At 42.4% G+C, this 24385-nt stretch overlaps 1 protein-coding gene across 1 annotated transcript in view; it reads left to right on the top strand.

The window, feature by feature from the left end:
* The window catches only part of DPYS (dihydropyrimidinase), an 81494-nt gene extending 62288 nt beyond the window's left edge, over nucleotides 1-19206 (top strand). The window contains exons 8-10 of the mRNA XM_039233779.1: nucleotides 6493-6700; nucleotides 17261-17391; nucleotides 18806-19206. Of these exons, the coding sequence (XP_039089710.1) occupies nucleotides 6493-6700; nucleotides 17261-17377 (325 nt within the window). The 3' untranslated portion in view covers nucleotides 17378-17391; nucleotides 18806-19206. The remainder of the gene's footprint in view (nucleotides 1-6492; nucleotides 6701-17260; nucleotides 17392-18805) is intronic.
* The last annotated feature ends 5179 nt before the right edge of the window (nucleotides 19207-24385 follow it).

Raw genomic sequence — 24385 nt, 5'->3', positions numbered from 1 at the left:
GAGGTAGTTTGAAATAGACAGTTGGAACACATGTGAAAAAAAAGTGTCTTCTATCGTGATCACATGGAGAATGACCGGCCAGTTTTGGTTTAAGAACTTTTTTAATAGCATCCTCAGTCCTTAGCTACTAAATGGAAAACAAACTAAGAGACATCAGGATGTATGGAACAAGTTGCTGCTTGTTTGTTTTCTGGTTGATGAAAAAATGCTTTCATTGATTGCCTGCTGTCCAGGTGGCTCCCATAAAGCTTTCAAGGACAATACGGTCAAGAGGCTAAGACCCCAGCCTCTTATCTCACTTGACCTACATTACCTGTGCAATGTGGGGTGAATTATATAAACCTTTTTGCACCTCATCTTCTTCACTTAATTGCATGAGAGTAATAATAGCACCTACTTCACAGTGTTGAGATTTAATGATGATCATTCTTTCATGTGATATATAAGGTGTCATATAACACAATGTAGAGAGATGAGGTGTATTTTTAAAGAAGCCGCTAAGCAACTTGATGAGATTTTTAAAAAATTTTGGGGCTCTCATGGCAACCTGGTAAGAATGCACTCGCCGCGGACAGAGCCGCTGGGTTGGGCCACGGACAGAGCTGCTGAGTTGGAGACAATGTAACAAAATACCTAAACAAGTCATTTCTCTGGGGTCTCAGAAATTCTCTTTCTCTCCACGGCGTTCTCTCTGAATGCACATCGGCAGGGTTGCAGTCTCCTGCAGGCTTTGCTTCAGTGATTTTCTCATCTATAAGAGCGCGCAGCTCTTTGAGAGAAAGCTATTTGCAAAGGGACAGAATGCTTTTCCGCAGCTGTGATGTGAATGGTATCAAAGTTATTGACTAAGTTGGAAAATAGCTTAATGTTATCTTCAGGGCTTCTGCTTCCCTGTCGGCTTGCGCCTTGCAGATGTGTATAATTGGGACTCAGTAAGACAACCTTGACACCCCTCTGCAGAGAGACGTGCCCTTTGATACAGGCTCAAAGGGAGCTTGACAAAGAGCAGCTTTTCCCTCGGGGCAGAGTGACCACTGAGAACACCCTTCCTGTGAATCTGCTAATGAAGAGGCAAAGGCCCAGGAACCCCAGCCTCCCTTGCCTGCTGGGAAGGCTTTAATCAGTCCTGTCCTCCCTGTCTCCTCCCAGACAGGCCAACAGCCGAGCCATCCAATTAGTAATTAGAGAGAAGAGATTTCTTATAAATGTGACTCTCCTGAGCTACCTTGCATATCGTTAAATTTGAAAATATATTTGATGATAAATCTTGCAGCTCTTCGGTTTTGCTTACAAATGGAATCAGAGCATCGCCCCACATCTGCTTCTGTTCTATAGACGCATTTGGTTGAACATAGCTTCTAGGTTCCTTTTGAAACACAGAACTTTTGGACTTTGCCTCAGAGATATCCATGGGCTCTTCGTTAAGGGAATTACTCTCCAAGGGACAAAGTCTTCATCAGTTGGGATCTTTGGCTGCAAATCATAGTAGCCAACTTGCTCTCCCTGAAGCAAAGGCACACTCTGTGGGAAGGCTATGAGGAGCTTATAGACCAAAGGAACAGTCAATACTGCGGGCTTTGGAACGGAGGTGCCCCCAGCAGCCCTGGACAGCCTGTAGCATGAAGTGGTTTGCATTAAAAAATGCACCCACCAATCACTTGTAATGTTTTTTTGTCACTCTGCCAATGACTCAGTTTGCTAGGAAACAAAAGGCAATCGCCCATCTCTTAGTTAGGTAAGAACAGGGCACCATACCTGTCTTACCAAATTATCTCCAATGGGGGAGAGAGACCAGGGGAAGGGAGAATGAAAGCCAAGGGACAAAACTACAGTGCTTGCTACCCTGCACCACAAAGTTCCATGACGCCTACTCCAATGTATCTCACAGCGTGGCCAAACCTTACAACGGTGACATATGAGTACATTGACTCAATCTCTCTTTTAGTCACAGTCTGGGTACATGCATTCTTGCTTTCTTCCCAAATGGTCTCTCTGTGTTCCATGCACGGCCAGCTCACCAGGTGACATGAGGCCCACCCACTCTTCAGGGGAGGCTAAATGAGTCTGACTTTGTCCTTCGCTCCTGGGCCTGGGCTGCATCCGTGGGAGCCCCTCTGAGCAACTTATGAAAATCTAGGGAATATTTCATTATTTTTCCATAAAGTTCTGAGAAGAGTGGGTCTGCTCCTGTGTCCTGTGTGGCAGTGGCCTGAGACAGAGACTTGAAGAGACCTTGCTTAATGCTCACCTCTGCTCAGGACCTGTTATAGGGGCAAGACCTGAAGGGCACTTGGACTCAGGCTTCATGCTCAAGAAAGGCCTCAGTTTTATACTTTTGAGATCATCACAAAAGATTTTTCTAAAAGTCCCAGAGATAACACTGCAAATATTGAAAGGAAAGGATGTATCTGGTGAAGTTCTTACAGCAACCAAGAGAAATCTACTCTAGATAGTTAAATAAAAAGGGAATGTATTAAAGGACACCTAGTGGCTCAGAGAATCTCCAGAAGGACCAGACGACCAGGCGAAGAGGCTATACAGCCAGGACCAATGCCCTAGACCTCCCATAGGGCAATGGAGAGCCACCGTGCTGCCCCTGGGCACAGTTCCCGTGGTGGCTTCAATAAAGCAAGGTTGGACCCTACTGCTACACTTCTGTCACAGCTGGTCCCAAAAGCAGGATTTATCCATCTCCACCCTCGCCAACATGGATTCCTGAGACGCCTGCGTCCTGAGTCACCGGCTCACATGCAAAGTCAGGTGCCAGGGTGCCATATTGGAGAAGGCTAGATCCCATAACTGGGCCCCACCTGCAGAGGAGGCCGGGAAGTCATGTTCTTGACTTTTGCCTTAATGGAAGGTCTCTACCTTTGAGCGAGCGTGTTCAAAGGAACAACAGGTATCCTTACAAAGGCAATTGTCTGACTTGGAACTTGTGTTCATTCCATTAGTGGGCCATGTTCTCCATACTGCACTGGTAGGGAATAGATTTTAAATACATGTAATAATTTGATAAATCTTCTGATGATATTGAATTCTACTTTTTCTCTAAAACAATTAAATATTGAAATGGACCACAATTTTTTTAACCTTCTTATGGCAACAGTACAAATATACCAGGATTCTCAAGTGAATGTTATTCTCTCTTGTCAGAGATTCATTCATTATCGAACTGAGTGGCCCTTGGGCAAGCACTCACACAGCTCTAATCCAGCAGGATCCACAGGACATGGGGTGATAATAAGTTACCTGTGCGCTTATTACTGTTGGTAATATTGGTGTTGCTAAATATTGCTAGGTGTGAAAGACTAGTGATTCATACAACTTGATAAGATGCAATTAACAATGATAATTATAACAGTTTACTTTATGCATTTTATTTATGTGTTGCTAATGAACTTGTACAGCTCACCAGAAATGTTAAGCATACATGAAATTCTGAAATTAGATGTTTCCACCTCATTTAATTTAGTGCTCTATTTCCAAAACACAGTCACGTCCTAGAGGCCAGTGGAGGCAGGAAATAAAACATACAGAAGGAAAATTGTGCAATTCTTCTTGGTCATTTCATATATTTATTAAGCACTTACTGTGTGCTGGGGGTGAAACAACTTAGACCCAATCTTAAACTGTGCACTAGGTAGGAAGAGAGGGACTTGTCAAGAGATCATTAGATCATTTAACATTCAAACAGCACTAAACCACAGAAGAAAGGGGTTCTGCTTTCCCAGGGATCATCGTGGTCAGCTTCTAAGGGCCAAGATCCTTTTCCCACCCACTCCTCCCCTCCTTGCTTTATTGAGATATCATTGACATGGCACTAGGCTTCTTGAGTGGAGTCTTAGGGAAGGAAGAGGAACAGATGTGAGCAGGGAGGAGGGCAGTGAAGAGAATGGCATGCATCAAGATACATAAGTGTGAAAGTTCCTAAAAGACTGGAGAATCGCAGCTCTGGCTGGAAGGCAAGAGTTGGGTGAGGAGTGACACCCTGTCAGACACCTTCGGATGTAAAAGTGGAAGCACATTCTTTTTGCTGCTGGTGATACTGCCTAGAATTTACATTTTGTGTTAATTGGACCTCATTTACATAATGCCTTATAAAGAATCACTTAGATGTTGCCTAATTGTCTTCTTTCTCTTATAACCCCAAGGCTGAGAAAGTCAAGGTCATGACCTTTATTTGGCTGAGGCAGAGAGATCTGATTTGACATTTTACTGTCACAGACCTTTTGCTTTCATATTTGTTTCTTTTTTTTTTTTGCATATTCATTTATTCCCAGCCCACAAAACACTTTACTTTGTGTATTTCCTTTTGTATTTATCTACCTGCATATGTATTTTCTTTGTAGACATGATATACATACATTGTATAACATTTTTCCATTTATTATTGCATAATTATAATTTTCTTTGCTTTTTCCACTTATTATTATGTAATTATCATTTTCTTTGCTTCCTTATCATATTCTTAATTGTAGTCTTTCATAGATGCCCAATACTCCACTGGATAGATTAGAAAAATATTATGCTTCAGATTTTGAATAGTGTAGGCAGTACTGTAATGACAGTCCTTGTATATAGAGCTTATTTCTTCTGTTAGATTATTTCCCTAAGAGTATCAGTAATTTTTAACTTCCCATCAGGAAAATAGACTTTTATGATTTAGGGCTTGCCCTTTTTTGCCTCCTGTTCTTGTATTTCAGTAACCATTTCAGCATGAATTTGTATGCATTTTACATTCTCCACTTAGCAGCCTTACTAATGCATCTGTCCAGCCATGTTAAGGTAACATTTTACAAAACAAGCCCGAGAGCTTCTGCCATCAGTGAAACCTGTGATATGTAGGAAAGCCACAGCCCAGACTACGGAAGCATCGCGAAGAGACTGTGATGGTCATAAAAACTCACTTTAACCTGCAGGTTTGAAGCTCCTTTATATTGTTCCTTAGATTTACTTTGAGTTTCTATCTTTCATCACCAACTCATAACTCATCATAACTCATCCTATCCTTAGTAACCCTTTAAATATTTTGTTTTCCTATTTTAGTGACATCACTATATGACCATCCCTCTTCCTTTGCGTTTGAAATTATTGTTACTGTATTCGTATCTACCTCTTATTTATTGTGACCTTTTCAACTTTTCTTTATATCAATAAGTTGGTTCTTAAGGCCCCTCTTTGTGGACAGTGGTGAGGAGTGTATGAAGGTAACCCGGGAAACAAAGAGGACAGTAGGAGGTGTTGGGGTCGTCCAGATGAGACATGATGGTGGCATGGACTTGGGTGGGAACAATGGAGAGCTACCAAAGTGGGCAGGTTTGGGATTTTTTAATTTATTTTGGGAGGTAGAACCAAGAGGCTCAATGATAGGTTGAGGGAGGAGGAAAGGCAGAAAGTAGTATCATTTACTGAGTTGAGACACTCAAGGGAGGAGCAAACTTGAGTGGGAGTGTTATGGGAGGCCTTGAAAATCAAGAATTCTATTTGGACACATTAGGATTGGAAACCAAAGTAGGCAGTTGGGTGTAGGGTTCTGGACCCAAGATCCAGGTCAACACCATCTCGTTCATTTCTAGAATGACAGCACACAAAACTCTGTATCCCCCAGCTCCACCTTTCCAGACTAGGTTTGACCCAGCCTTGGGGATTTTAGCAAAGTACTTCTCTCAATCCATCTTGAGAGTGCTTGTAGAAACTTCTACCAGAATTCAGATGATGCTCATGTTATTTATTGCTGTGCCAGATCACACACACACACACCCCGCTGCCCCTTTCCACCAAATGAGATTTAGGGAAGAAGACACTCAACATTTTCAAGTATCCAGCCTGGAAGTCATTGATCATACCGTATAAGATTGAAAGTATTAATAAACTACTGAGAATAATGATGAATATGCAAATAGATGACATAGATCCTGCTAAGTGATTATATTGTAACATGCCTTGTTATTTTTATTATCTTCAAATTTTTCAACTTTTGCCGCAAAGAAGGGAGGAAAAATTCCAGATACAATTTTCCTTGATAACGACCAAGTTCAATTTGACAACTACGAACTTCTGATTCCCTCTGGGAAAGGAGAGACAGGGATGGGATTGGGGGGAGTGGGAATGAAGAAGCCTCAGATTCGTTCACCAAAAGTTAAAATTCTGTAAAGCTGGGTGGGTACCGGGTCAGTGTGATCATCGGACTCATGTGTGTTGTAAAAATTAATTTAAAAATCTTAATGTGAGAGACAATGCCATCCCTTCACCCACTTCATCCTCATTAATCACCATAAGAAGTGATGTATTGGGTTTTCCTCTCAGAAAATGTAATTACTTCGTAATGAAATGTTAATGCTATGTTCTATTCTCGAAGTCACTTGTCCGAATGATAAAGCTTAATACAGCTTAATAGAGTTGCTAAATTTTCTTCTAAAGTCATTCTTTGAATATTTTATATTTGTCAGATGAGCTGGTGATGATCCGGAGGGTCTTTATTTTTACAAACAGGACTATTTCGGCAAAAACTCATCATCAGGCCGTTAACTTCAATATCTTCGAGGGCATGGTCTGCCACGGGGTGCCCCTTGTGACCATTTCCAGAGGCAAAGTGGTGTACGAAGCTGGAGTTCTCAGTGCCACGGCAGGAGATGGAAAGTTTATTCCTCGTGAACCATTTGCTGAGTATGTTTACAAACGGATCAAGCAGCGGGACCAGGTGAGTTGTGCAGAAATGGATTCTTACCCGGGGCTGAACTGTCACCTGTTCCTGGATGTTGTTTTAGTGTTGTCACATACACCCGGTATGTCACATTCTCAGGAGTCAGGATTGAGAGGAGAGGTTCCAGCTAAGTTCCAGTTTTCAAAGAAAGAATCTTCATTGGATGAATGCATTTTCCCTTGAAGATAGGTGTATCTACTGAGGGTCTCCTCATGGACCAAGTCAGGTTTCCCCAGGTGGATTTAGGGTTTCTGGGGACTTTTGGCAATGGGGGTAGTCAGCGTCCTCCAGAAAGCAGGTGCTCATGTTTTTCTCAGGAGAAACACCTATGTGAGAAGATTGGAGGGAGCCAGAAAAGGTTGGGAGAGCCTTCAGACTGCGATTCAAGTCTGACTCCGGTGAAGGACTAAGAAAAAGGAATAGAAGCATCCCCGTCTACCCTCCGATCTAAGACAGGTTGAGCAAGGCCTTGGGCAGCCCTTGAGCCAAGTCTTCTTTCAACCAGCTACATGACATGCTGTCATTGGCTGGGAGCAGCTATGGGAGGTGTGGCCCATAGCTTGGAGGTGGAGTTCAGAGCTTAGCAATGAATGGTGCCTCAAAAAAATTACACTCTATATAGTTGAATGTATGAAGGTTCATTGTAATGGCCATGAGAGCAGTGGTGGAGTGTTGAGTTCAGGTAGATCTAAATATGAATTCTACCTTGCCCTTCCATTTCTTAGCTATGTGGCCAACAGCAAGATCTCTCATCTTTCTGCTCAGTTGCCTGATCTAGAAAATGACATTTCCTCCTTAACTAATTGTAAGACTGAAACAAGAGTCTTAAATATAAGGCACATAGTACAGGTCAAATGTTAGTTCTGTCTCTTTGTTTTCCTCTTTTGATGACCAAACCTATAACCAAGTTTCCCTAAGTCCTAAGTCTTTAATAATAAATCTGTTATTATAAAAGAAGTATTTGTTCTTAATGTATCTTGGGTCTTTATACCTTTGTTTACACTGTTTTAAAAATTCATTTTACTAAATACACTAACATGTCAGAAATTTTCAGATGAAAACCGTGTAAATTGCTAGGTTTGGGGTGTCGGGGAGGCAACCTGTGCCCTCAGTCCCACGTGGGGACCATAAACTGTGGCTGGACGGCTGAAATCGTCCGAGGCTGCCTTTCTGAGTTTTATTCACTAGGCGTCATTTGAAGGCTTCTCTCTCTTCTTTCCATTTTAAAATATATTTCTATTTTTCCAAAGCTCTCTGGGTGTTTTTCAATGCATTAGTTTGGATCTTGTAGTCTGCTTGATTTTTCATCTTATGCCTTGTGAGAAATTTTTACCTGTGGATTCTCAGAGTCCCTTAGACAAGATTCATCCTGTTTTGCTTTATGTTTTTCTTTTAACACTTCCTAAAGCTTTGATTAAGTAAGTTAACAAGCACTCTAGAATGTTTTACTTTCTCAGGGTGCTATAATTCTTTACATCCTGTATTTTAGTCAAAATGTTTAAGATTACGGTTCACTTTGCTTGGGTTAATTTGTAAATATGGACACTGACAGTGTCAGGCAGATAGTGACGATAAGAATCCCTGTGCTTTTGACCACGTGTGTGATAGATTGCAATACTAATATTTACTGATGCTACATGAGTGCAAGTCTGGGCATGGGTTCTTTCCCTGTAATAACTCTGTGAGGGAAGGAAGTATTATTTTCCCCCATTTGAAAGATTAGGAAATAAACTTTAGAAATTAAGACACTGATCCAGGTCACACAGCTCACATATGGCAGGGCCAGAACATAAACTCTGGTTATCTGACTCGAAAAACTGTATACGTGAGCAGTAAATGATACCGTAAATCATAAAGACTGAGTTAAATAAGTTAATGGGAGATAAATGATTCAGCATTTAATTTGGAAAACAACAGTGTCTCAAGAAATCATCTGAATTGGAGACGTTGTTGGCAGCTAATTCCATCATGAAGCTGTAGTGGTAGTCCAAGGGGTGAGTGGAAAGGGATCCGGCTAGGGAACCGTAAGGAGCTAGAATCAACAGAAGTGGGTGATAGGCTTAGACTAATTGGGAATGCCTGATAGACTGTATTTAAATGGCTGACTTTACCGAAGTCGTCTTCTTGTAGAGAAAATGTTTTGAGGCAGCAGAGATCACCAAATGACTGGCTTCATCAGTTTTCCTCCCCAAATTGTCATATTAGGGTTTGTTGGCAAAATTCATATCAACTTCCTTTTTCAAGAGTTCACTTTCAATTTGTGAGTTATCTTAGTTTCTTACTATTTTCTTCTGATGTCACCACCTTTTAAGGACTTCAAGTGCATTATTGTTTTTGCAGTAACAATAGGTGATAGCTGTTATCGTTATTGTCATGGGCTGTCCTGAGCACTTACTATCTGCCAGGCACCGTACTAGACAGTTTATAGTCATTATTTTACTTAACCTGCATAACAAGTCATATGGTAGGTATTATCAACCTCATTTTACAAAATAGAAAGCTGAGTCTCAGCACGATTAAGTAACTTTCCCTGTGATAAGCAGTAAGTAAAGGTAAGAGACAGGATTTGTAATATAGCCTCTCTGATTCTCGCTGTATCGTGGGACCTCCATAGAGCAAGAAAATGATTGTGAAGGTCAAAGCGTGGGTGAATGCATTATTTTGGAAAACGGTGGTGTGGGAAAAGTATCGAATAAAATGGGAAAAAATGAGGTTTGGAGGTTGCCTGGAGGCATTTCAAACATTTTTTTCTCCCCATGAAGCAAAGATAATTTTATAGAAGAAAAACATCACACTAAGGTTAACAAAGAGAGTTGTTAGGCATTCCACTTTCAAGTTCACATTAGGTTACTCGAGCTCTTGCTTTGGTTTCCATTTAAAATAGTCCGGTATTTTTGTGAGGATAGGAGTTTGAATGCACACAGGGACAGCCCACATCATTTTTCCTATTCACTTGTTATCTGTCCTGAGAAAATTAATCCCTTACCCTTCTGGACTTCCAAAGAACACTGCTGGTAGAAGCACATCAGTGTTTGCCTGGTCCAGAACTCAGCTGACCTGGCTGGAGGACACCATCTTATATTTTCATGCCCAGTACTCGGTACTTGGTGAGAATTTGATAACTAAACAAACTGCAGGAGCATCTGGATGGCTCAGCTGGTTAAGCATCTGACTTTGGCTCAGGTCATGTTCTTCCAGTTCATGAATTCTAGCCCTGCACTGGGCTCTGTGCTGACAGCTCAGAGCCTGATTCAGATCCTCTGTCTCCCTCTCTTTCTGGTCCTCCCCTGCTCACATGCTGTCTCTTCTCTTAAAAATAAACAAACATTAAAACAAACAAACTGCAAATAGAAGGAACGAAGACTATAGTTTCAGAGGTCTTAGAAAAAATTTAAATCAACTTACCCAGAAGATTGCCAGCTGGTTCATCCCAAATAGTGGAATTATCTGTCAGCTTCGTTCTTATCCATGATTTTATTACTTAATAAAACTGACCAGCATCATGCCACTCAGCTACCACTGTTATCAGATGCAGTAAGGAATTTCAAAGGAAAGAAACAACATTTTTATCCAATTTGACAGCTTTAGGGAATTGTTACTTTATTTATTTTAACATTAAAGCAGCTGATCCTTATGGGAAAAGATTTAAATCAGGTGAGGCATCGAACTATTTAATAAATATAATACAATATATGTTACCATATTTTATAAAAAGCCACTTAAGAGACAGTTTTGGGAGATGAATGAAGGAGAAGGGAAACAGAGTAACAGCAACTTAGATGCTCAAGAGCATCTTGAAAGCACAAAATCAACTTACATACTGTTAATTCCATACTCCAAAAAATAAAGCCCATGAATCTCAAATGAATTACTTTTTCTAAAATTTTTTGTGTGCTTAGACTTGTTATTTTCGCCAGAATCTGGAAGTACAGACTTTCTTTAAGTCATCTCTTTTTCTCTTTTTTCAGTATTAAGCAACCCAATCTATTCTGGGAAATCAGGGTCACATTGCATTTTATAGAGAAACAGGAATAGCTTCACGGAGCAATGCATGGCTTCAGAGTTCGGCCAAAGCTTTGAAACTTTTAAAGCTTTGCAACAATAAGCATAATTTGCCTTTTAGATAAGATAAAATTGAATGGGTGGCTGATCTGGTCCTTGAAATGAGCGTTCTCCATTTCAGAAGGAACAGTTTGTCAATGTCTTTCTCAATGTGGGACCTCAGAGAAAATCATTGAAGGGCTGTCGGTAACTGCCATGTACCCTAATTTCCTCAGATTGATTGTTAATAATTATAAAAGGCAATGGGGCACCTGGGTGGCTTAGTCGGTTAAGCGTCCGACGTTCGCTTAGGTCATGATCTCGCGGTTCGTGGGTTCGTGCCCCGCTTCGGGCTCTTTGCTGACTGCCAGCTCAGAGCCTGGAGCCTGTTTCAGTCTGTGACTCCCTCTCTCTCTGACCCTCCCCTGCTCGCGCTGTCTCTCTCTCTCTCTCTCTCCTAGAAATAAAAAAAAATAATAATTATAAAAGGCGATACCTCTTTTGAAGTCAGTTCATTTTGGCTTATGGGCGACATTTGTGTGTACCTCTTCCTAACTCCCCTTACAGTGATGTCACTTCGGAAGCTCAAAGTGACACCCCAGAAATAGGCAAGTGCTATAAATCAGCGCTTTGGGGGACGGTGAGAAAGGGAAGGCAGCACTGGTTGTTAACATTTACCAGCACACCACTGTATACAGGGACTTTCTAAATCCTCTCTTTTTGTGCTTTAACCATTCAACATTTATTCAGTATATATTTGTTGATAAGCAATTATGTGCCTGGCATAGTTTAATCCTTATAACCTTCAGTGGTATTCCAATTTTATAAAGGAAAAAACTGTGGCTTTTTTTTTCTTTTAGGTTTATTTATTTATTTTGACAGAAGCCAAGACAGCATGAATGAGGGAGGGGCAGAGAGAGAGAGTGGGGGAGAGGGGAGAGAATCCCAAGAAGGCTCTGCGCTATGAGGGCTTGAACTCACAAAACCATGAGATCATGACCTAAACAGAAATCAAAAGTTGGATGCATAACTGACTGAGCCACCAGGCACCCCAGAAACTGAAACTTAAGGAGATCACATACTTACTAAGTGGTAGTGTCATAACTCAGACCCAGATTTTTCTACCTCCAAAGCCAATCTCCTTACCCTTTACTGCTGCAACGTACTGATCAGGAAAGTTAATTCTCCACCCCCCCAGCACACAGAGCCACCTGCCACCACCCTCAGAATGTCACCCCACTATATTCCCCTCCTGTACATGGGGTTCACTTACCCTCAGACTGGCAAACTTATTACCAGAGGAACCATCCCTGGAATGAGAAGGCCCAGCTTTGTTCCATTGTCCTTGAGAAATAGCTCAGCAGATATGTTGAAGGTTAAATGGAAATATCTGGTGGGTTATAGATTATTTTCGAAATGCAGGTTTTCTCTGTTATAGATCACCTCTACTGAACCTAAGGGTTACTCGCGCCCTAGGGATTCACAGCCCCTTAAGGGCTCCTTTCAATGTGTGCTGAGTGATCACCAGACAGGCATGGATTTCATTTGCTGCTCATTTGGACTGCTAAGTGTGGGGTCAGTATCTGCTGTTTGGAATCTGGAAATTCTATTGTCTTTATTGATATTTTAGTTTCTTAGTCTCCATGGTTGGCATACTATCAGAACTTCCTCTGGGGCCCAGGCTTCTCCTCTTGGTTTTCCTAGTTCAGAAACTCTCTGCACACAACTCTGCAAACAATACAGTTACATTTTCTATCAACTTACAACTTCCTGTTTCCCCTGATCTGCTAACCAAAAAGCATTTCTGCAGTTATGCAGCTATAATGATGATTGTGATTAATATTTATTCATAGTGCCACACATTGTGATGTAGTGCTCTTTTTTGTCTGTGAACTCATCACAAGGACAGTCGTCATTAAATGCTGTAAATCTAAACTGAATTTTACCAATGTGAGCCGGCAGCGCCCTGCCAGACAAGGTGCCATCTGTGTTCCCTATATTACCTCGGAGAGCCCATCACATGGTTTTACCCTCAGGCCATTTTATTGGACTGTGACATCATTGGGATGGAAAGAACTGGTGGTGGGTGAAATCACTGAATTCTGACCCACCTGGGCTGAGGGGAAAAAAATCCCACAATCCAGTTCAACCCTCTGAAGGTATGTTCTCAGGACACTAGTCTCACACTACTCTCTCTCTCTCTCTTTAGGATGCTAGTCTTTTGACGTGCACCTTGAGGAAGCTGTCACATAATTTTAGATAATGCTACTCTCAGGGTGATTCTATTGCCCAATATTATATAAAAAGTTCTATGAAGTCCTACAGTTAAGAAACCTTTCATTTACTAAATATTTCTTGAGCACCAGGCAGTCTCCCAGGCCCTGAGAATACAGGCATAATATAACAGCAGTGTTTTGGTCTCAAAGACCTTAAATCCTACTTCCGTTTCACCTGGAGTTCCTTGTGCTGAAGTTCCAGTTTTGCTGGAGACACTTATGACACCTCCCTGCGATGAGGTCTATTAGCCACTCGAACAGAGGAGTCTAGAAGTTGGGAGAGATCAGGGCTGGACCTAAAATTTGGGAATCGTGGCATGTAGATTTAAAACCATAAGTCTGAGGCCACCAAGGAGGAGAAAGGGGGCTTGAGATAGAGCTCTGGGGCTCCCAACCTTCAGGGGCTGAGGAGCGGAGGAGCCAGTGAAGGAGTCTGAGAAAGCTGACCAGTGAGGGAGGAAGAAAATCAGAACATGGAGGAGACAAGGAAGCAGACAGCTGCCCTCTGTTCAATCCAGAGCCCTCTGCTTCTTTGTCCAGATTTTCCATAAATGTCCTCCAAGAATTAGATGGGGCTTTAGCTGGGAGACTCAGGACGGAGTCCGTGTTAACCACTGTACCCATCTGAGATCCTAGGGAATGAAGCCCACTTTATTTTGGACCCCACCACTTAGGATGAGCCATGGGCATGATGCACTGGCCTCACCAGATGCTGGGGGCCGTGTCAGGGCTGGGCACGTCACACTTCAGAGGGAGGCTTCTCGTTGTCACTAGAGAGAGGTAACAAGAGTTGTAGGTTAGGTCTACTGAGAAAACACATGTGCAGCTGAACTTCTGAATAACGCAGTGATGGCTTGAGATTTTGCAGGACTAGTGCCATCACCTCTCCGTTTTGTCACAGTTGAATGTCTACAGAGGTTCGGAAATCTATGCCGAGTACAATGCCAGGGACGATAGGCAGTAAGTACAAAGATGAACAAGATGTGGGTCCGGCATTAAAGAGTTTATGTGACCCACCTCTAAGGATAGGAAGATATTAGAAGGTGAAAAGTACTGGGAGGCTTGGGACCAGAACTTCAACTGTCTTTGATTTCTGTCAAGTCATTTATCAAAGCGGAAGGCTGTGAAGTGTGGAGCCTCGAAGCCTCCCCAGAGAGGGTTGGTTTGTTCCTGAGGCAGCCGCGTGGGCAGGAGTGGTTAATGTCCCACGGCAGTCCTGGCGGGAAATTGTGCTCTGCCTACTGAGAGCCTCAGAGGCAGATACAGAGCAGGACCACGTGCAGATTAGACCTGACCAGTCAGCTCAGAGGTACATGGGTGCCACTGTGACCAGAATGACCAGCAAGGCTATGAGGTGCCTGGTGGCTCTGCTAGTGCAGTGACCGAGCAACCAGAAAGTGGTTCTTGGACACCCAGGTGGGCTGAGGCCTGCCCCCAGAAGGCAGCCGGCCAAAGAGGAAGGGCAGTCCAAAGAACAGATATATGGTGAAACACAGCAATGGAGTGTGAGGGAAACGGAGTTAGCCCAGGCCAGGATGACCCACACAAAGAGGAGACAAAGCTCAGGTGGGGATCTCCTTCCCATCTTACCCTTGGCAGAAATTGATCAACTGTGTATTGAGTATCGGTTATGGAAAAGCAGAGCAGGACCCCAGCCCTGAATCTGCTGCAAGGGATAGATGAGTAAACAGAAACTATGGTAAACAGGAAGTGGATGTGCCAGGGAGAGCTAAAGCATCCTGGACTGATGACCCTCTGGGCTGAGTTATAGAAGATAAATCAGCAATATTTAGGCCAAAGGAGGGTGGTAATGACAGCATGGGCAAAGGCATAGCCCTGGCGGGAGGATGTGTGAAGGACACTGATCACCTGTTGAGTCACGTGCTCCCTGCCAGCCTGCAGCTGGGGTCAGGGGAGGATCCTCCAAGGGATGGATCAGCTTGTGGAGCAAGCCCACCCCTGAGTGAGGAGGACTATGCCCGGATGTGACGGCTCTGCCTAGATCACTGCTTTTAGCCACCAAGGAGTCCCGGAGAGACAAAGAAGTAATAGCTGGAAACCACAAGCAGTGAAGTCTCAGAGGAACTGTTGGATGAAGAGGGAGACAGAGTGGGGCTGATGAGGGGCAGGCAGCATGAAGGCAGGTGTCACAAAGATCTGCCCACCTGGGTCACTTTCTCCAGGGGCTCTTAGCTGTGGAAGAGGCTGATGATGGAATTGAACTATGCCACAGGTTTTACTGAGGTCTGTGCTAACAGAAGAGAGAGAAAGGAAAGACCTTTCTGATTATAGGCAACATATGGACATGAATGCTAGTTTTCTTAGCCAGTTATTTTTTTTTAAGTTTAGTTATTTTTGAGAGAGATGGGGAAAGTGTGCATACAAGTGAGAGAGGGGCAGAGAGAGAGAGAATGGGTGAGAGAGAATCCCAAGCAGGCTCCATGCTGTCAGTGCAGAGCCTGATGCAGGGCTCGAACCCAGGAACCGTGTGATTATCACCTGAGCCGAAACCAGGAGTTGGCTGCTTAACTGACTGAGCCATCCAGACGCCCTGTTCTGCCAGTTCTGATTATGCCCATTAATTATGTTTAGTTCCCTTTACAGTCTTACTCATGTTTGGATTCAATTACATGGTCACCCTAGGATTAAGTGATATATCATACGGTCTGGCTTGGAAAGTAAACCAGAAGAGGAAAAAACATGAAGACCTCCTTGAAAGGGAGGATGTAGTCATCGAGTGGGGTAGTAAGTAGGTGTAAATCTTCAGGTGTTACTTGGCTCCAGGAAACCACAAGGTCCAGGGGCTGGGTGGCAGAAATAGGAAGCTGGTCCTTCCTTTCTTGGTGATGATGTTCCTCAAGATGACAGCAGGATCCAGGTTGAAGTAAAAGGCAGAGTTGATAGTGAGCCAAAGGGGAAGTCCAGCAAAGCATCTAACCAGACACAGAAAGGGAACAGAACCCAGGACTGGTCAGTAGAGGTCAGGGGTCTCTCCCTCCCCTAAGTGCTCAGTGTGTGCCCGACACCACTTCAAACCTCACAGCTGCAGGCAAAGTCTCTGTGTCTCTGTTTTTTCCTCTTTGCCTGGCAAAATATCTGGGGCTGCGTGTGTTCGATAAATAGCCACAGAATGAAGGAAGGAAATGCTTTGCATCTGGGAGATGGCTTTCATTGCCTCCATTTCCTAAATGAGTAAGTAGGCTCAGAGGAGTTTCCTATATAGTTTCCTACAACTAGTATATGGCAAAGCTAGATCTCAAGCATCGAGTGTCTGGCCAAGCCCACGCTGTTGATCACCACAGTGTCCTGGTTTTGGTGGTCAAAACAAGGGGAATGTTATTTGTTTGTGTATGTGGGGGGGAGTCTACATATTTATGTGTACACACATATTTATTAAGAGCTTATTCTATGCTAAGCATTATTCCAAATGATTTACTTATTTTTAATCCTTTCCCAATCACCCCCAAAAGCAGGTGCTGTTACTATTCCCAACTTCAACTGAAGCAACTGAGATACAGTGTTTGGTAATGTGCCCAAACAGTCTGGTTTCCAAGCCCGTGCCCTTAATCACTGTGGCTTGCTGCCTCTTGACTTGCCAGTGAATTTGTGTCCATGTTTATAAACAGTGTGACTTAGTTACTTCTTGTGAATGCCTTTGTTTATCAAGTCCAGATTTCTGAACTCTGAGCAAGCACTGAATTCACTCAAGCTGAATCCAGAAGGCGGGTTCTGCTGTCAGCGGGCCACCCAGGAGGTGTAGTTAGAGATGTGAGATTGTGTGGACAGCCTGTTGCACACAGGGGCAAGGAAGAGAATGAGAAAACACACACACAAATTGCTAGACTGGGAAGAAAATGCTCAGAGTCTTGGGGGAGGCACAGCAAAGCAGTCTAGGAATACAGATATCTAGGATTGAAACGAGAAGGAAAGGTAGAATGTTGGAAGGTAATAGAACCAGAAGAGGGCGGGGATGGGACAGAGGCTCCAGTGTAAGTTTCAGTGAAAAGAACAATCAGAGCGTGCTTCCTGGGTCTCTGTTGGACACAGATTAGTGAGTGGGGCACAGCTCAGGTACTCGAGGTTGCCAGGAACGTCAGTGAAAGGGCACGGGGCAAGAGGCACATGAGAGGTAAATTAGCAAGATTCAGTTTTGCTCTCACAGATCATTAAGGAAGCTGCACTTAGTTTTGAATTCAGGAAGTTAATAAACCACAAGAAAAAATGAACTGTTCTGTTTCAGACTTGCACACCTACCCCCGTGAAGCGGGAACCCTACAAGGGAGAAGTCATCACAATGAAATCTAGAGAGACAAAAGAAGACGTCGCAGCAGGGACCAGGAAACAGGCCCATCGCTGAGCTGGGTGCTGTGGGTAAGGGAGGGTGGGCAGAGAAAGTATTCCTGCATGACAGGCTATGAAATCAGCAGCTCTGTCTTCATAAGCTTTTGAAGACTCTAAGGTCAAGGTCAAAGGCTTCAAAGTGACAAAAGAATCAAAGACAGGTTAGCCAAGGGAAGACTGATAAAAGACAAAACAGTTTAATCTGCAGATTAAAGAAGGCCTTGGTCTATTTCGAGATTTATTCTCTAAGATGTTAGGCCTCAAGTATTCAGCAAAGCCTCAAAGTATCATATATGAGCAAGAGGCAAATAGACTGGGGGTATACAGAGGGACCTGTTAGTGAGGAAATCTGACACGTCTTTAAACAGAGTGTGATTTTGTGGTCAAATTTATAAACTATTTAATTAAGATCATATCTGAGAAAATATATCGTATTATAAATGCAGTTATGTTCTAGAATGTTCTAGAATGAATGAAAAAACAATCAAACGTTGCTTTTGGGTGTATAATTTTTCAGGAAAATTATTTGATAGTCTTTGATATACTTTATTACACACTTAATTTTTGGAATAGTATTGTAGATATGGTCATTTTAGAAAAATATTTCAGTGTGTCTGGATGTCAAAAGACATCCTTTTTTTCAAGCACCTGTTATCATCATTCTTGTCCATTTCTTTCCTTCCTCCTTCCTTCCTTTATCTTCCTTCCTTCTTCTTTTTCTTTTCTTTCTCTCCTCCCTTCCTTCCTTCCTTCCTTCCTTCCTTCCTTCCTTCCTTCCTTCCTTCCTTCCTTCCTTCTTTCTTTCCAATTATTTTCTGGTCCTACTCTGCCAGCATCTCTCCAACATCACTTCCACTGACTTCATGAAATCTGCATGTTTTGCCAGCTTTGCAATTTCATTAGACTCTAGATTTTTTTTTTTATTTGTGATGTTTCTGATGTTTCAACACATAGCAATCTGCAAAAGACCTACACAAAGGGTCGACATGATAAACAGGGATAGATGTTTGTGTTAATTGGGACACTGTCAAAGGGCTAGTTTTATACATATCCACTTAGAAGCTGCACAGTTTTATATTAGGACAACCTGTACCTCCCTAAACCTCATGACTTGAATCATGAGGTCCCGTGTACTCTGGCTTATATTCTTTTTATTACGGAGTGCTGTCTTTTAACAATGCTAGACGGCCAAAACCTTCAATCTTTTGTCATTTCCTGACTATTGGAATTATTTTTCCAACCCAGGAAGATTGTGTTAAAAATTCAGAGGAAGATTAGCAAGAGAAAGAAATTCTGTTGAATGCTGAAACATGCTATTAACAGCATTTATAGGAGCAGGATTAATGTTTACTTTGATTATAGCATTTCTTAGGGATTAGGCTTGAGTTCTGCATCTCTTTACGAGGGAGAATGTTACACTGAGTTCCTTTTATTCTGTTCAAAGGTAAAATCAGAGAAAAGGATTCTGCTGTTCCCATCACTGTTAAGCATTGTCAGCCCATGGAGAAACAGGCCTCATTTCAACTCCCCAAGATCCTTTTGAAAAAATAATCGCTCAAGGCCTCTTTGATTTCCTTTCAGAAGCAATTGCTGTCTTTCTCACTGTGACTTTGTTGCTGTGTAAGATGGAAGATATAAATGACTATTATTGTGATGGAAAGTCTATGTGAAAATTCATTGATGATACTTTAAAATGCCATCCTTGCTTATACTGGATTTCTTACTTTGAAATTTTAAAAACCACTTTCTTGTTTAAGGTTGTTTCAATGGCTACATTTGTTTAAAAAGAGCAAACTGCGGTTTTACATCCTATTGTAATTAATAAACATTTAGGTCTGCATTTTATATCCTGTTTTCTGGCTCATGTGTATCTTCTTTTCATTTATAGGGCTGAGACTCTGGGAGGTTGTTTTGATTCAGAAGCACAATTTCCTATGTGTTTCAGTGACTCCCGAATATCGGATCCCTGAGCAAACTTCATGTAATTAAGTTGGATACTGTACCTTAGATTAAGTCTGAAGCAAAGTATCCAATCACACTGATGAGTGCAGGATTTGGGGGAATGAACAAGAATCAGCATGGCTGAAAGATGCTACTGTGGTACCTTCCCTCCCCTACGCTTCTGGGTCTGTCCTGTGATGCATCTGTGTGTGCAGAGAAGCTGAGCTTATATTTCTTCTCCTAAGTAACTAGGTCAAGAGGAATTTTTAAAACATGGAGTAAAATCAGGGCAATTATGCTCTCACTGCAGATTCATCTGGCCCTGCTTAGATCAGGAGTGTACCCACACCTTTGACAAAGGGTGATAGGAATCCAGTTTACCCAAGTCTAATTTGTTTTGAACATATAGAAAAAAATGACAGTGAACCACACTTGAAGAAGAATCACAGGTCTTTTTTGTCAGGGTAAAGATTCTTTAAAAAATGTAATTAGTATTCTCCTCTGCTTTGGTTGACAATGGAAACTCCTCAATCAAATGTCTGAATCCTCTGAAAAGAAATAATTAAATTGCTTTCTCACCTGGAAGCCAGCTCCCACTCATCCTTCAGTCTTTGGCCTTAACATCACCCCTTCTCAGAGGCTTTTCCAGATCCAACATGAGGGGTCATGTTGCATCATATTCTTCCTTACCAGGGCCCAGCATACACACAGTCACAGTGCCTGTTTCAATGCACTATAGTCACTGCTTTACGTGTCTTGTCCTCCAGGAAACTGAAAGCTCATTCAGGGCAGGGCCTGTCTGCTCAGATCATTTTCCCAGCATCTAGGAGAGTGCCTGGAAATTGAAGGGCATTCAATGCAGACTTATTAATTTTTAAATAAAGGAGGAAGTGAAGGAGTTTCTGCTAGGTTCCTCAATTAATAAAGATGAAGTTAGTGAGAACTCTGGGGACAAACTTTGTGGAGGATTTTAGTCTACGGCCACACCACCATGAATGCACCCAATCTCATCTGATCACAGAAGCTAAGCAGGGTTGGGTCTGGTTAGTACTTAATGGGAATATTTGAGTGTAAGTTTGCTTTAAATGAAGAGTACAGAGGTGCCTGGGTGGCTCAGTCGGTTGAGTGTCTGACTTTGGCTCAGGTTGTGATCTTGGGGTTCATGAGTCACATAGGACTCTGCTGTCAATGCCAAGCCCACTTCTGATCCTCTGTCTCCCTCTCTCTCTCTGATCCTCCCCTGCTCATGCTTTCTGTCTCAAAAATAAACAAACATTTTTTAAAAATAAGAGTACAGATTCATTATCTGTTTGATAGATCCTTTTTTGGAGAATGAAATAGCTACAGCATTCTGTGTCAACAAAGTCATTTGAAATGAATGTGGGGATCCCTCTTTTGCTTTTATGAGACTTCTTGTGAATATTTTTGTAGAAACTTAATTCTAAATCATATTATAAAGCCATAAGGAAACATGATTCAACCTATTAATATTTAATACCATGTTTTTCAGGATTGCCTCTGGTATACAAAGGAAGGTCCCTTTATCACTAAACAAATGCATTTTCAAGTTCTGTGCAAAAAAATAGATGGAATGAGTAGCATTCCATTTTTAAAATTAAAATGTGAGTTTATTAAAACATATAAAAAATTGGCACAAAAACAGACACTCAGATCAATGGAACAGAATAGAGAACCCAGAAATGAACCCACACACATATGGCCAACTAATCTTTGGACAAGGCAGGAAAGAATACCCAATGGAATAAAGACAGTCTCTTCAGCAAGTGGTACTAGGAAAACTGGACATGACACATGCAGAAAAATGAACCTGGACCACTTTCTTACACCATACACAAAAATAAACTCAAAACGGATGAAAGAGTTAAACCTAAGGCAGGAAGCCATCAAAATCCTAGAGGAGAAAGCAGGCAAAAACCTCTTGGACCTAGGCCATAGCAACTTCTTACTCAACACGTCTCCAGAGGTAAGGGCAACAAAAGCAAAACTGAACTATTGGGACTTCATCAAAATAAAAAGTTTCTGCACTGTGAAGTGCAGGAAACAATCAACAAAACTAAAAGCCAACCTACGGAATGGTAGAAGATATTTGGAAACAACATATCAGAAAAAAGGTGAGTACCCAAAATCTATAAAGAACTTACAAACTCAACACCCAAAAAACAAATAATCCAGTGAAGAAATGAGCAAAAGACATGAATAGACACTTTTCCAAACAAGACATCCAGATGGCCAACTGACACATGAAAAAATGCTCAACATCATTCATCATCAGGGAAATACAAATCAAACCCACAATGAGATATTACCTCACACCTGTCAGAATGGCTAACATTAACAAGTCAGGCAACAACAGATGTTGGCAAGGATCTCTTTTGCACTGCTGGTAAGAATGAAAACTGGTGGGGCACCTTGGGTGGCTTAGTCAGTTAAGCGTCCGACTTTTGCTTAGGTCATGATCTCGCGGTTCGTGGGTTCGAGCCCCGCGTCTGGCTCTGTGCTGACTACCAGCTCAGAGCCTGGAGCCTGTTTCAGAGTCTGTGACTCCCTCTCTCTCTGACCCTCCCCTGCTCACGCTGTCTCTCTCTCTCCTAGAAATAAATAAAACATTTTTAAAAATTAAAAAAAAAAGAATGAAAACTGATGCAGCCACTCTGGAAAACAGTATGGAGTTTCCTCAAAAAATTAAAAATAGATTTTGGATACAACCCAGCAATTGCACTACTAGGTATTTATCCAAGGGATACAGGTATACTGTTTCAAAGGGATACATGCACCCCAATGTTTATAGCAGCTCTATCAACAATAGCCAAAGTATGGGGGTACTTGGGTGGCTCAGTGGGTTAAGCATCTGACTTCAGCTCAGGTCATGATCTCACAGTTCGTGGGTTCAAACCCTACCTCAGGCTCTGTGCTGACAGCTCAGAGCCTGGAGCCTGTTTCGGATTCTGTGTCTCCCTCTCTCTGTGACCCTCCCCCTCTCTCTCTCTCTCAAAAATAAATAAAACATTAAAAAATTTAAAAAAAAATAGCCAAAGTATGGAAAGAGCCCAAATGTCCAGCAATGGATGAATGGATCAAGAGGATGTAGTATATATAGACAATGGAGTATTACTCAGCAATCAAAGAGAATGAAATCTTGCCATTTGCAACTACATGGATGGAACGAGAGGGTATTGTGCTAAGCAAAATTAGTCAGAGAAAGACAGATATCATATGACTTCAGTCATACGAGGACTTTAAGATCCAAAACAAATGAACATAAGGGAAGGGAAGCAAAAATAATATAAAAACAAGGAGGGGGACAAAACATAAGAGACTCTTAAATATGGAGAACAAACAGAGGGTTACTGGAGGGGTTGTGGGAGGGGGGATGGGCTAAATGGGTAAGGGGCCCTAAGGAATCTACTCCTGAGATCATTGTTGCACTATATGTTAACTTGGATATAAATTTTAAAAAAATGAAAATAATAATTAAATTAAAAAAATTTTAAACATACAAAAAGAAAAAAAGAACATAACCACACCTATGTATCTATCATCCCATTTAAGAAGTAAAACTTTACCAATACAGTGGAAGTGCCATGTATTCCTCTCTATTTCCACATCCCCTGCGTCCCCTGAGGTAACCAGAGCTCCTGAACTGGTGTTTTATTCCCATGCACATCTTCCGTACCTTTGCTATTACATGCCCATATCTCTAGCCTATTGTGTTGTATGGGGTTAAATCTTATAGAAATATTATATACTATGTATTGGGGTTTTTTGGTTTGTTTTTTAGTGCCTATGGTATTGATTCTTGCTTTTTTTTTTTTTTTTTTTTTAGTCAAGGTGTTTGGAAGTTATTTGTTTTGATCTGTCTAGCTCTCACGATCCATTTTAGTAACATAATATTCCATCGTGTAACCACACCACAGTCTATTAACCCATTGTCCTGTTAATAGGCATTTAGGCTGTTTCCATTGTTTTGCTATCACAAACGATGCTGATATTGGCATTTTTTACAGATTTCCTGGGACACAATGAGAGCTCCTCCAGGGGACATGCCTGTAGTGCAGAGACTGGGGCTGGTCGGTCTTACCAGTGTGCACATGCTCCCCTTACTTCAATACTGACAAATTGTTCTCTAAGTGGAAAGTTATGCTAATAAGGCTGAGCTCCTTTTCACTGTGCAGTTTCATTGGTCTAACTAAGCCTCAGTGTCTTCATTTATGAGAACGGTGATAGTATCAGCCTACCGCCTGAGGCTGCTGCAAGGGTGAGAAACCCCGTTCTGCATGGTCTGCACAAGGCTGCTAGGATTTCTGTGCCATGTGACGAATTAATACAAGACACGCCACCCAGACACCGCCTAAGTCTTGACCCTGCTCTCTCGGTGGGAAGGAAGCGCACCAGGCTCGGTGGTGCCGGCCCCTTTGGCACCACCTCTGGGGCATGGAAGTCTGGACTAGGCGGCAGAGTGACAAGTGGCACAGCAGGGGTCTGCAGAGGGCGCAGAGGTCAATGGGCGTGGTGGCTTCGGGCAGGCACCACGTGAACAGGGGCACAGGCTTAAAAATGGGGGTGGGTGGAGACTGGCTCTCCAGCGCCACCTGCAGGCCCAGCAGGTCCCGATGTCAGCTGCTGCAGCTGCAGCCGGTACCCCTTTCTCCCAACATTTCTCTCCCCTCTGCCGCCCCGGGCACAGGAGGCAGCATCCCTAGGGGAAGATTGTGGGCCTGTCACAGTCCTTAATGTCACAAAAGCTGGATTTGTGCCAGTTGATTGAGACTCTTGATCTTCCTGAGCCTCAGTTTCTCTATTGGTAGGGTAGGAATAATTAACACCTCCTTTGCAGAGGTTTGTTGAAAATATGAATTGAGATGATACATGTAGAGCCTCTGGCTCTCCGCCAATAAAAGCTCAGATCCGCCCTCTGCCCCTTACCCCTCCCCCACACCAACTCTTACCCTCCTCCTTACCTTCTTTCCCAGCTACCTGCTACCGAGCCCCCCTCAAGTCCCAAATAGATTAACTTATTTTATTTTTTTTTAATGTTTTATTTATTTCTAGGAGAGAGAAAGAG

This window comes from Hyaena hyaena, unplaced genomic scaffold, assembly GCF_003009895.1.
Source record: "Hyaena hyaena isolate Hyena2069 unplaced genomic scaffold, ASM300989v1 scaffold_79, whole genome shotgun sequence".
Classification (NCBI taxonomy): Eukaryota; Metazoa; Chordata; class Mammalia; order Carnivora; family Hyaenidae; genus Hyaena; species Hyaena hyaena.
This window is presented reverse-complemented; position numbering and strand designations above follow the sequence as displayed.